This window comes from Silene latifolia, chromosome 1 (assembly GCF_048544455.1).
Source record: "Silene latifolia isolate original U9 population chromosome 1, ASM4854445v1, whole genome shotgun sequence".
In the NCBI taxonomy this organism is placed as follows: domain Eukaryota; kingdom Viridiplantae; phylum Streptophyta; class Magnoliopsida; order Caryophyllales; family Caryophyllaceae; genus Silene; species Silene latifolia.
The window spans coordinates 124,763,964-124,778,345 of record NC_133526.1 but is presented as its reverse complement, the minus strand read 5'-3'; the positions used below and the strand labels follow the sequence as shown (position 1 = coordinate 124,778,345).

Genomic DNA, 14,382 nt, shown 5'->3' with positions numbered 1-14,382 from the left:
TATATATCTGCTGGTGTATGCTGGAGGACAACGAGGGCGTTGTCCGTTTTGGTTTGGGGAGGGTATTTCATCCTTTTGAGTCTGCATTTGCATTTGTTTTGCATTCACGTTTATTTTTCAGCTTGCATTGTTGTTTATTTCATTAAAAAAAATCAAAAATCCAAAAAAATTGAAAAATTTCAAAAATTTCAAAAATATTCACGTTTATTTTTGCATATAGGTTGAGTCGGAACGGTAGATTTCCATGATGATAATGCACTATAACTTGTCAATTTACTTGAGCCTTGCACTTCTTTTGATGGTTATTAGCTTTGTCATACGCATAGTCTACGAGTTTCTGTTCAAATATAGCTGACTGTTTAGACTTGACCTGATAAATTGGCAAACTACTTGATAAATTCTGAGTTTTAGAGCCCATAACTGGTGACATTCATGACCAGTTCATTAGGAATTGAGAGTAGTACTCCTTGCATAGCATGTTCATCATTTTTGCACTTTTATGACATTCAATTTCTCGTCAGATGCACATATTCGGGTTTGTGGTTGGTGTCACATGCAGGGAGGTGCTTGCAAATTTCCCTTTCTTTATATTTTTCACCCATTTAGCTCCACATAAGCCAAAATTTGCCTTTTTGACCCATTAGCTACATCCCAAACTAAGCCTGCCTAGTCAAGCTAGTTAGTATGTTCTTTTGTGGTATGTTTTTCCGTTGCAGTTTGGCCCGTATTTCTTGTTTTGGAGTTGGTGTAAGTATAGAGGAAGGAGGAACAAGAAAAGAAGGAATTGAAAAAAAATGATTGAAAAGAAAAAGAAAGACGTGAAAGGAAGAAAAAGAAAAGAAAAAAAAATGAAAATAGGCTGGAAACGTGAGAAAAGAAGAAAGAAAGAAAGTTTGAAAAAAAAGAGTTGATTTATTTGAGTTAGTTCATTTAGACGGTATTAAAAAAGGAACGTTTGTGACCGTCTGACTCCTCCATTCTTATTCTATATTTTTGAGGAGGTTGTGTTTGAGTTTAGTGAGTTGTGTGCCAAATGAAGGGCACTTGTACTTAGTTTTTCAGTCAGTTGAGATTCAGATGGTTTATTATGGTCCTGTTAGGAACTAGCTTGACGCTTTTACCTCCACATTTCCATAACATGTTTTGCCTTTCTCACCTGTAACCTCACTATTCCCATACTTTTTGTAAGCCCTCGGCTGTGACGGACATTATTGGTTGGAGTGTGTGCATTAGTACTTGAATTGTCTTTTATTTTTGTTGCATGCATGCTATGTAGGTCGCAGTTAGGTGAGTGACTATCTTTTCTTCTCTCTTTTACATATAATATTCACCCTTTGCTTCATGAGAGAAGAGTGACCACGAGAGAGTCCGATTTTATTGGTCTTGCAAGGTCGATAGGTTGGCTATATTTCTGAACAGCCTATAATTCGTTTGCGTATTGACTGCTTAGCTATAACTGTTAGTTTTTGTTGCATTAAATTGGTTCAAGTAGACAAGTTAAGCTAGCTCTGAGTTATTATTTCCGTTCCATTAGTTGCATTTTAGTTTACTCGAGGACGAGTAAAGGTTCGGTTTGGGGAGATTTGATACGTGCATAATATATAGTCTTTTTAGCCTATTTCAGCACGTATTTCTATGTATTTTTATACTGTTTTTATGGTATTTTGCCCCGAATTGGCTGCTTTGGTTCGTTTTGTCCATTTTGTAGAAATGAACGCGAAAGTAGTGGAATCGTACTCTTTTTCGTCCTTTTTGCATGCATTTAGAGGAGACGGGATTTTCCAGAGTGAGATACTGCGTTGGGAAGCGTGAAGGCACGCACTACGAGGTAGTCGATGACGGACTTGAGTTGATTTGAAGATAAAGGACTCGATCGAGCAGTTTTACCACTCGATCGAGTGGTTTTTCGTCCCAGGATGGTCGATCGAGTAGATTTCTACTCGATCCTTAAGTTGCAGGAAGATGGGTTACTCGATCGAGTAACTTTCTACTCGATCGAGTAGTTGTTGCTGAGGATTTGCTCGATCGAGTGGTTTTAATCCACTCGATCGAGTGGTTTCGCTGTTATAGGCTTTAATTAGCCCGTGTTATGTTTTATTTCGCAAAACTTTATTGCTTTCCTATTTAAACCTACGTTAACTAGGTTATTAGGAGGCTCTTTGATCATCTTTTATCTATCTTTTGATTAATCTAAATTTACTACTGAAAACTTTACTGCGTTGCTTATTCCTCTTCACTGTAACCTTGTTCTCGGATTTATTTCACTCGGATTTTGTGTTCTTTACGCCGGATTCGCTTGATTGTAATTCCTTTCTCTTCTCTTATTAATAATTAATCTCTTGTTTGCTTTAATTCTTCGTTTCGTTACATTTATTCTTCTGCCCTAATTTACCTTTATGCAATTTATTGTTTATTTCATAATGTTTATTGTTGGAAATTTATCTGCTGTTAGTTTAATTAGCGACATGAGTAGCTAAACCTCTTTCATGTTGGGATTAGGGGATCTGCGGTAGGAAAGTGACGATGTAGTAAATGAATTAGATGAATGGATTATGAGACCCTGTTACCATAGCAATTTAATTATATTTATTCGACTTAGTTGAGTGCACGCTTCTGAGTCATCCTTTAATCTGGCTAAAATTAATCCTAGATCGAAAGATTGGACTAAATAAGCCTGCTATGAACAGTAGACTACCCTGGCGAGAATGAACGTTAAGTTAGTGGTATTTTAGGATAGAAAGTGGACCGAAAGGACCTTTCCCGTATCCGTCTCGCATTAATTCGTCTGAGTCATTTACAGCTGAGTCACTGAACTGCCGTAGTGAACCAAAATCCTGACATGTCCCTCTCTTTCTGATAGTTTAATCCTTATTTCTTTCCTTTACTGCTCTTTCCCTTTATTTCTCCTTCCTTTAAACCTCGTAGTTTAGATAACAATTCAAACAACCCCCCCTCCTATTTGTGACCAAATAGACGGAATTCTACAGATATCTTCCCTCCCTGTGGAGATCGACCTGACTTCCCTAGCTATATAGTTAGTTTAGTTAGTTTATTTTTGACAGGTACACGAGAGACGTGTCACACGTCACCGTAACATTAACTTCATTCCACCACCATCACCATTACCATTGCGCGCCACCTCTATATACCGCCCTTCACTCGACCACCAGACCTCTACCTACCGCTCCCTCGTTCTCTTACTTTGTATGTTATTAAATCAAAATCCTCAAAAACTTCTAATCGTATAAGTTACTGTAACACTCCTCTTACCCGGTCAAGGTAATCGGGAGTATCACCATCTCGGTTTCTCAAGGCAGTGAATCGGAACTGCAATTAAGTAACATTTTGTTAAGATACATATTTAGTGAATTACATACAATGTATTATACAATGCAAAATGTCTCAACTACTACAATCTTTCTAAACAAATCTACATCTACTAACATGTGACTACTCGACTCGACTCCGTAAGTCCGTGGCACGACCCATATCCCGATTGTCAAATACAAACTTGTACTCCAAATTGCTCCCAATATGATCGGAAATGTCATATCAATCATCACATGCCACCACAATTAAAGAAGGTGATAGTTTACACATAACCAACACGAGTTAGTTACAATAATACAAATAGTCATGACATGATATAAAAACAATACAATACAATGAATGAGGTGCACATAGATCACTAGTCTCCTCCGGCCACATCTCCACGAAGATATCTGGGGCGCACCCGAAGTACCACCACCAACACAACTCCACCAACAACCTCCAACGCCCACTAACATACACCAACATCCACATGTACACAATATGCATTGCAATATGTCAAGTAAGACACTTTCACATTCGACATGAACCTCCAATATACCATGAATATATGAACCAACAATTACCCCAACTCTTTAAGGCACAATTACTCATTCTCATGTTATAATGCAATTCCAACAATTATAACATTCTCTTAAGACACCATTACCCATTAACATGTTATAATGTAATTTCCACCATTCTCTGAGACTAACAACAACTACCCATATTATGCTATAATGTAATTCCAACACAATATGAAACTAACAACAATCAACGTTATCATGTTATAATGCGATTCCAACAACAATAACATATGTAAACATTCATATTATTGAAACCGAGTAAGGAAAACCCTACATTTTAGCACACTCTCATAAAGCAAGCAACTTGTTAGAATTCCTCCTCCATCAAGTCTCTTCCTATAATTAACCAAGTACTTCCTATCACAACCATGTCCTACAACAATATAATACATATAATTACTTATTACCACTATCGAATTACCTAAATCGACAATTAATATACCCAAATAACAAAACCCCAAAATTCCCCCAATTTCTAGGGTTAGGAAAACGATATGAGAGATAAAAGGGTAGATCTTGACTCACAATATGAAATAGGCAAATAAAATATGAAGAATGATGTTGAATCTTCAAATCCAAGCTAAGTCCCCTAAGATGATAGGAAAGGTTTAGAGGGGGTTTGAGGGAGTTAGAGAGTGTTGTAGGGATCATAGAGAGAGAGGCAAAACACTATTCACGGGTATATATATAGCAACACGAAACCGAGACCCGCATTTTTGGGTCTGAACCGGAGCGCTTGGTCACTTGATCGAATGCACTGCACTCGGTCGAGTGCACCAGCCACTCGGCCAACTGCCACCTAGTCACGGCCTAGGTTAAACCCAGAACGCACTCGGTCCACCACACTCGGCCGAGTGTGGACCATTCGGTCAAGTACACTCTCTTACTCGACCTAGTGCTCCCTAAAACTGAGGTGTATTAAGTCTCCCCCCTTAAAACGAACTTTATCCCCAAAATTCTCACCCGACTTGCACAAAACGCCATCAACCTTACTCTCCTTTCACAAAGCCAAGCAACACTACCACGAAAAGAGGTCTCGACAACTCATAGCACAAACTCTACGGGAAAGGTGATCCTCACACACAACTCACACTACCGCAATGCCCTTAGTACTACTTATCAAGCTCCATAACAACAACACTACTAATCCTCTAATCCAACGCCGACTCCCAAGCATTACAACCGTCATCACGTTCAACCTATCGCCATCATTATGCATTCCACAATACTAACACCACAGTCTCCCTAACACCCCAATACTAATGCCATTCACCAAGCAAGGACATCCATGAAATTAAATTTTACACTCTTCCCTCCTTAATATTAACTTCGTCCCCGAAGTTCGATCACGCTCAACACACCAAATTTCGCTCATACTCAACACCATCAATACTACCACAATTATACACAACTACAACACTACTTTATGACTCCATTTGTTCCAGATAAGTAATACCGAGAGTACTCCAAATAAGTAATACCGCAAGCACCACTCATTCTTTTAACGATATCGACACTCAAGTATATACTTGTAGATACCCAGTATCTGCACCTTCCAAAAACCACCCGATGATGATCGGACTATAACGTGTTTTTGATATGCGTGCGTGGATTGGCTATTCATGAGACAGTTTAATGCACTACTCGGATATGAAAAATGATTTCAAAAATGGTTTTCTAACTTCATTTGCATTAAAATAACACTATTTAGAGTTAAAACCGTCTTCAGACTCAAAACCGACTCAGAAAACCGCAACTCCAGTCAACCTGAGTCAACCCGAGTCAAACCAAATCTCGAATGTCGAAAATAATGCCATGAATGTCTTTATCACATCATTTGCATTAAAATGACCATAATTAGAGTCAAAACCGACACCGAGCCAAAAACCGACTCGAAATTCAAATCCCGACTCACACGGGTAAAACCCGAGTCAAGGACACAAAATACCTACCCCAAATAACACCCAAGATCAAGCTGACATGGCTAAGCAATCATCAAAGACCACAAATCACAACCAATAAAACATTGGTTAGAACAAATACAAAATCCAAATTTCTGAAAGGGACAGTACACCCCTTTCAGTCACTAAGTAGCTCGCGCCTCTTTAGGCATGCCTTTGGCCAGCAAGAAAACTTAACTGACTTGCTACTGTTGGAGTTAGTGTCCTCCACAATAGTGCGTTTACATAATAAATCTCATTAAAGGAATATCATCAGATATTTAATTATTTGATCCTCGTCAGTTGATTAACGTAAATCGATAACGGTTAGCTGACTAGAGTTTGACGTTATTGTCGTGAGGCGGCGGTGATCAACTGACCCCTTTCGGTCACACCTAAAGGAACGAACCCCAATTGATAACTAATTAATTGTATGAGATACAATTTATTTAATCCCTTGATTTATAGACTAAGAGGTTAGTCGATTATTTTAGAGAGATTTCGAGTTGCGAACTCGAGGCACGACAGTTATTATTTAATTATGCGATAATTGAATAATATATTATGGGAGACGAGTTTTAGTTAATTAATTGTTAATTCACTAAAATTGTACTAATTGATTAATGTGATTAATATTAGTACGTAAATAATATGTGTAGCGGTACACGTATATTTACGGAGTGATTTGGACGAAATTAATTGGAAGCATTTAAACATGAAACGATGTTTAAATAAAATTTACACGTATTTGTGCGATAAATATAAGAACCAAAATGGACCGGTAAATGGGACATTGCACCGTGTAAATGGAGTGTAGTGGATGATCATGATCATTACACTTTGCTTATTTTTCTTCCATAATTATCATGTGATCATTATGTGTGTCATAATGTGTTGGACAATAAAATAAGGAAAATGAATCCTACACTCCACTACCACACACTCTACCCGCCACTTCCTCTACTTACACTCTATCTTTTGTTCATTTTTACTACACTTCATTATTTCACTTTTGCATGTGAACAAAACTTGGTCTTTCTCTCTAAAATTATTATACATAATTTACTAAGAAGTTAGTAATCAAAAATATTATTACTAAGAGTGTTAGTAATATTACAAATATTATCAAGGGTTAATTTTACAAGTATCTAGTTAATACTTGTAAGATTATTTTGGGTGATTTGTTCTTGGGTGCAACTTGAAGGAGACTTTCTTTTTGAAAGTTTTTCTAGGAGGATCATCCTTTTGTTTTAAGCTCAAGAACAATCAAGATAGGAGATCTTGATTGTGCCCATATTATCATAAATATCAATGTAAGTAAATTATTTTTCCTTAATCTTTAATTTTATGCTTTTACATTTGCATGCATGTTACATAGATCACTAAATGAACATATTATGAGATAATTTGTTTTTAATTAGAGAGTCTAATTAGGATCTATGATCTTTCAAGTGGTATCAGAGCTTAGGCTTGTAATTTGCATGTTGATTTTAAGCATATTAATAAATTATGAGATAATTTATAAAAACTCAAAAATTGTGTTAGAAGAGGTTTTAGCACGAAATATTTGGGGCATGCACACCTAATGATCTCAAAAGATTTGTGGTAAATTGTGGTGATTTATGAAGTTATTTTGCTATTTTTAATGATTTTTGGTAGAAAACCGAGTCAAAATGCCGTATTTTAGTTAAGAATTGACTAAAAATAGTTAAATGTTGATTCGGGTCATGAAATTTTTATGGTGAATCATGCTTGTTTTCTACAGATTGTATGCAAAATTTTGAAGGTTGTTTTGAAGTTTTGCATGTTTATTGATGTTATGAGATAAAAGTCGATAAAAGTGAAATAAATTTATCATAATTTTGAAACGATTGTTCCTGCCCTTGATAAATTTATGTACATTTAAAAATATTATTTAAAAGTTAAAAGTGAAATTTAAAATGTGATTTCACCTTGTTTTGATGTTTATTGGTTTTAGTGGTTAAAAACCGATAAATATCGATCTTTTTCTTCATAAATTTTATCCGGATTTTTGGGGCAATTTTTCTGACATTTTGGTGTTCTTGGGAGTGTTCCAGAATACTCAAAGTTTCAATTTTTTGGGTAATGTTTCAATTATTTTGGATTTTTACTTAAAAATTATGATTTTACCGATTAAATTAGCAAAATATCACCAAATCAAACTAATTCTTCATCATAAAATTAGTGAGGAGTAATTTTGAGCTCCAAAACAGTTTGGACAATTAGTTTGGACTTAAATGAGATTTAAGAGTTGATTATTGATTTTTACATGTTAAAATTGATTAAATCCACAAAAACCGAGATGGATACCAACGATTGATAGATAGGGCGATTTTGGCATCATTTTACAGCATTTTAAGCATATTTATTTAAGTTGAATGAATGATTGTCATTTATTTAAAGTATTTATCTTGTTGTACCTAGTATGACATAGTTTATTTTAATCGTTATTACCCGAAATGAATGGGAATATCGATTTGTTTGTAATTAAATACGATCTCGTATCATCGGTTTGTAATTAATTAATAGTTTTATTTATTTTATTAATTAATGTATAATAGGAATAGCTATGTAATTCAATTGTAATAGTTGTTCTTACCGGCGTTTCCAAAAGACGGATTATATCGAGACGGAGTCTATTTTTGGAAGGTGTTCCAAATCCCACAAGAAGGAGCCACTTTTGGAATGAAGAGGCAAGGGACCAAGGAGTTGGCTTCCGAAATGTAATAGTCTAGTTTTTATTACTAGGTGGCCATACTAGGATTTTTCATATGCTTATTTGCTTGCTTGTTTTATTTTCGCGCATGCCAAAATCGTCATTCACATGCATTTTATTTTCGCGGTTGTCAATTTACGTCATTTACATTCACCGACTTAGTTCACTTATAGGGAATTTATGACTAAAATTGACAAGATCTCTCACATAACTAAAATTGAGATTAGCCTTACCAATTACTAACACCTATGAATCTCTTGTTCATTAGAGCCACGCTCGCCCAAGCGGGGTGTTCTCTTTTCACCTTGGGTAAGTAGGGTGGTAAACGGTTATCACATGCCAAAATTGGTTGGACTCAACGGGATATAAGACGGTCTTGTGTTCCGGGGCTAGTAGATGGATTTAAGGAAATTCGTCGACCAAGAGTTCTAGAGGTAGAATTAGTCAACGTGACTTACCGAATTTACACAATTATGGGATGTTTCGCCCAAGCGATGCTCATTTTTGTTTAAAATTTGGGTCTTGGAATCATTTATATAATTTAGTGGGAGATCATTATATAAATGCTAAAACTTGTTAAACATGTTTTCACAAGTAATTTTTTAAAAATAATGGATGTTAATATTTCCTTATTTGTTGTAGAATTTTAATTCGCAATGGCAACTTCATCAACTCCATCGACTACTTCACTAGGCAAAGATTCATGGCTAAGGTCCGTAATGGACAAATGTATCTTAAAAGATGACGGTAGTAACTTTCTTGAATGGGAATCCAACATCAAAAGCACCGCGTTGTCCGACAACGTGCTCACTTACTTGACCGATGCTCCTCCCATCGAGCCCGGTCCAAGGGCTTCATCGGCGGTGCGGACCGCCTATGATGACCATGTGAGGATGTCGAATGATATCAAGAATGTGTTGATATGGTCGATGTCCCCAAAACTCAAGCTTTCATGCATTTCTTTAAATGCGTACGAGATATTCACTCGTATGATTACTATGTTTTCACACACACCTAAAGTCCGTCAATACGATGCAGCGGCACACTTCTTTGAAGCTAAGCTTGAGAGGGGCCAAAAGGTTGGTCCCCATGTACTCAAAATGGTCGAATATGTCGACATCCTAGAGCGTCTAGGGTGTAAGATTCCTAAGACTCTTGTGGTGGATCGTATCCTCCACTCACTTCCCACCAAGTTTACCCACTTCAGGGTGAACTACAACATGAATGGCATGGATAAGAGTTATCATAAAATTCATGCACCCCTCACCCAAGCCGAGAGGGATATGGAAGCTAGTGGGAGTGACAACGGGGATGTTTTAACCATGAAGTTAAAGAACATGTCCCTTGGAGTTAAGAAAGGAAAAGGGAAGGAAAAGTCCCAATTCAAGAAATCGTCAAAGAAACATAACAAGAGAAAGGGGAAGGCCGTTGAGAATGGCAATCCCAAGGAAAAAAGTGTCAAACTCTCCGAGGCCGAATGTTTCCATTGTAATGGGAAGGGGCATTATAGGAGGATTTGTCCCAAATACTTGGAGGATCTCAAGGAAGGGCGTGTGACGCCTATTGGTATGATATCCTCTCCCTATGTGATAGACGTTAATTATGCTTGCACTTCCCCTTGGGTACTTAATACCGGATGTGGCTCTCACCTTTGTAATAATTTGCAGGGTTTAAGGGACGTGCGAGCACTAGCAAAAGGTGATGTGGATCTTCGCATGGGCAATGGAGCTAGAGTAGCGGCCGTTTTCGTGGGGACCTATGTGCTCAATTTAGCTAGTGGTCTAGAGTTGTATTTAAATAAGTGTTATTTTGTACCAACTTTAACCAAGAACATCATCTCCATTTTCGCGTTAGACGCGGAAGGCTTTTGTTTTATGATTAAGGACAATAGTTGTACTTTTTCTTTAAATGATGTGGTTTATGGCAAGGCCATTTCAATTGGAGGCATTTATGTTTTAAATGATGTTAATGACGTTTATCATGTAGAAACTAAAAAGCTCAAAACGGGTGATCCAAACAAATCCTACCTTTGGCATTGTCGTTTAGGCCACATAAACGAAAGACACATTAAGAGACTTGCTTCATCAAAAGTGCTCAAACCATTTGGTTTCGAATCTTATGGTACATGCGAGTCTTGCGTTCTAGGCAAGATGACTCGTGCACCTTTTGTGGGAAAAGGGACACGAGCTAGTGAGGTTTTGGCTCTCATAGATACGGATGTGTGTGGACCATTAACCATCACCGCTAGAGGAGGTTTTCACTACTTCATTACTTTTACTGATGACTTAAGTAGATATGGGTATGTCTACTTAATGAAGAACAAGAGTGAAGCTTTTGACAAGTTCAAATAGTTTCAAAATAAAGTAGAGAACCAATTGGATAAAAAGATTAAGACACTACGATCCGATCGTGGTGGTGAATATCTAAATACTGAATTTGATTCACACCTCAAAGATTGTGGTATAGTATCACAATGGACTCCTCTTGGCACACCACAACTAAATGGTGTAGCCGAAAGGAGAAACTGAACTTTATTAGACATGGTTCGGTCTATGATGAGTCTAACTGAGCTTCCTAGTTCATTTTGGGGTTTTGCCCTCTTGTCTGCAATATTTTCACTAAATCGAAGCTCGACTAAAGTGGCCGATAAGACTCCATATGAGATATGGACAGGGAAAGTCCCTCATTTGTCATTCATGCGTATTTGGGGTTGCGAAGCGTACGTCAAGATCAAGTCTGACAAAAAGCTTGCACCCAGGTCTGACAAATGTCTTTTTGTAGGATATCCAAGAGAAACACGTGGCTATTACTTCTACAATAAACACGAGAACAAAGTGTTTGTGGTTCGTGATGCTGTCTTCCTAGAAATAAACTCAAAATTTGAACTTGACGAAGTTCGAGAGCCACAAACTGAGAATGAGGTAGAGGAGAACGTGGAGGATAACATTCCCTCTTCCTCTGAAATGGTAATTGTTCCTAGAAAGTCAAGTAGGATTTCTAATCCACCTGACCGCTACATTGGTAACATCGAAGAGGGTGGTGTTTTGTTACTTTTGGAAAGTGATGAACCCACTACCTACCATGTCTAGTCCCGACTCCTCGCTTTGGCTAGAAGCCATGCGGTCCGAAATGGATTCCATGTACGAGAATCAAGTATGGGACTTGGTGGATTTACCTGAGGGAGTGCGACCCCTTTAGTGTAAATGGATATATAAAATTAAGCTCGGCGTGAATAAACATGTAGATGTTTACAAAGCTAGATTGGTAGAAAAAGGGTTCACCCAAGTTCATGGTTTACACTATGACGAAACCTTCGCTCCAGTTGCTATGCTTTGGTCCATTAGGATAATCTTAGCGGTTGCCGCATTTCATGATTATGATATTTGGCAAATGGATGTCAAAACCGCCTTCTTGAATGAGATTCTAGAAGAAGAGGTGTACATGATACAACCTGAAGGTTTTGTGGATACATCTAACCCTAAGAAGGTGTGTAAGCTTAAGAAGTCCATCTATGGTCTTAAGCAAGCATCTCGGAGTTGGAATCATCGCTTTGATCATGTTATTAAACAATACGGTTTCACTAGAAGTGTGGAAGAACCGTGTTTATACATGAAGTTTAGTGGGAGTAAGGTTGTATTCCTTGTCCTATATGTGGATGACATATTGCTCATCGGGAATGATATTCCATCGCTCACTTCCGTTAAGGAGTGGCTAGGAAAACACTTCCAGATGAAGGACTTGGGAGAGGCACAACGAATCTTAGGTATCCGGATCTATAGAGATAGGTCCAAAAGGATACTAGCATTGAGTCAAGAAGCTTATATTGACAAAGTTCTTGACCGGTTTAATATGAAATACTCCAAGAGAGGATTTCTACCTATGGGTCAAGGGATTACTTTGAGCAAGTCACAGTCTCCCTCAACCCCTAAGGAGATTGAACACATGAAGACCGTCCCTTATGCTTCCGCTGTTGGGTCTATCATGTATGCTATGATTTGCACTCGTCCCGACGTTGCGTATGCCTTGAGCATGATAATTCGTTATCAAGCCAAGCCTGGTGAGAGTCACTGGATAGCCGTAAAGAACATCCTTAAGTACTTGAGAAGAACTAAGGATTCGTTCTTAGTGTTTGGAGGAGAAAGTGATTTGCGTGTAAGAGGTTACACGGACGCAAGTTTCCAAACCGATCGGGATGATATGAAATCCCAATCCGGCTATGTGTTTATGCTAAATGGAGGAGCTGTTTGCTGGAAGAGCTTCAAGCAAAGCTTTACTGCGGATTCTACAACAGAGGCTGAGTACCTTCCAGCGTCTGAGGCTGCGAAGGAAGCTGTTTGGATTAGGCAATTCATGGAGGGACTAGGAGTAGTCCATTCCGCCGAAGATCCTATCACTCTATATTGTGATAACAATGGAGCTATTTTTCAAGGCCAAAGAGCCGAAGTCTAGTAACAAATCTAGACACATTGAAAGGAAATACCATGTAATTAGAGATTATATGGAAAGGAAGGAAATTGACATTTGTAAGGTTGGAACAGATGATAATATTGCTGATCCTTTAACCAAGCCTTTATCAAAGGCTAAACATGATGGTCATGTCATCGCAATGGGATTGAGACGAGTATCAGATTTTCTTTAGATTATGGATATGTAATAATTGGATAGTGTATCTCTTATTATATATATGATAATCACATTCATTGTTTTCGCATTCATTCTTTTATGAATCTTTTATTTAGTATGACTAAATTTTAAATACCTTGTTTATCTGAATAAGTTGTGGAGACAATGTTGAACACTATTCAAGTGAATAAGATGAACATTATATTTTGTCCCTAGTCACTTAATGAGGTGACGTCTCGGAGTGACTAGATTGTAAGTCGATTGATGGTTGTTCAACACCATGAGGTCATATGTGATGACTAGTCGATTACATAGGCAGAGTGTGTGACACTTTGCCGGATAGTGACCATTTAGAGAGTCCCTAAGTTCTATTATAGACGCTTGGTCGTGGCAGGGATCTCTAAGATGTTCCTATGAGTCGATTCTTTTGACTGGAGACTATTATCTGAGCAAGTGCAGTTTCCGAGTGACTTTGGTTTTTGTCCTAGGTCGTGCCGTGAAAGAAGGCCTAAGGGAATTTACTAGGTCATGGTCATCTATACTGTGCAATAGGATAGATTGGGCATACAGGAATTGTCCACCCACGTTGGGTAACCATATCTCAAGGCCACTCGAGGAGTTAACGACTACAAATGCGTGGCCACGCTCGGAAGTAATCTGTGAGAGATTTTTCCGGTTAGGTAGTCACACTCCCGATCGAGAAAACCACTCGCGATATGTTCATATGCAAGTGCGACCTGAAAGACACCTTGCATTGAGTGGGAGATTAAAACAGACAAGAGAATTGGTAGCGCACACCTTGTGTCGGACAAGAGGGAGATTGTTGGAGTTAGTGTCCTCCACAATAGTGCGTTTACATAATAAATCTCATTAAAGGAATATCATCAGATATTTAATTATTTGATCCTCGTCAGTTAATTAACGTAAATCGATAACGGTTGGTTGACTAGAGTTTGACGTTATTGTCGTGAGACGACGGTGATCAACTGACCTCTTTCGGTCACACCCAAAGGAACGAACCCCAATTGATAACTAATTAATTGTATGAGATTCAATTTATTTAATCCCTTGATTTATAGACTAAGAGGTTAGTCGATTATTTTAGAGAGATTTCGAGTTGCGAACTCGAGGCACGACAGTTATTATTTAATTATGTGATAATTGAATAATATATTATGGGAGACGG

At 37.8% G+C, this 14,382-nt stretch overlaps 1 protein-coding gene across 2 annotated transcripts; it reads left to right on the top strand.

The window, feature by feature from the left end:
- The first annotated feature begins 6,824 nt into the window (after positions 1 to 6,824).
- Positions 6,825 to 10,535, top strand: LOC141602027 (uncharacterized). 2 transcript variants are annotated; one of them, XM_074422357.1, is made up of 3 exons: positions 6,825 to 7,149; positions 9,216 to 10,139; positions 10,241 to 10,535. In XM_074422357.1, exons 2-3 carry the CDS (start codon positions 9,230 to 9,232, stop codon positions 10,273 to 10,275), a joined length of 945 nt encoding a protein of 314 aa, XP_074278458.1. In that variant the 5' UTR covers positions 6,825 to 7,149; positions 9,216 to 9,229; the 3' UTR covers positions 10,276 to 10,535. The 2 variants fall into 2 exon arrangements, with proteins under 2 accessions (XP_074278458.1, XP_074278498.1); XM_074422397.1 differs by having other exon boundaries at positions 6,825 to 8,580.
- Positions 10,536 to 14,382: the final 3,847 nt, after the last annotated feature.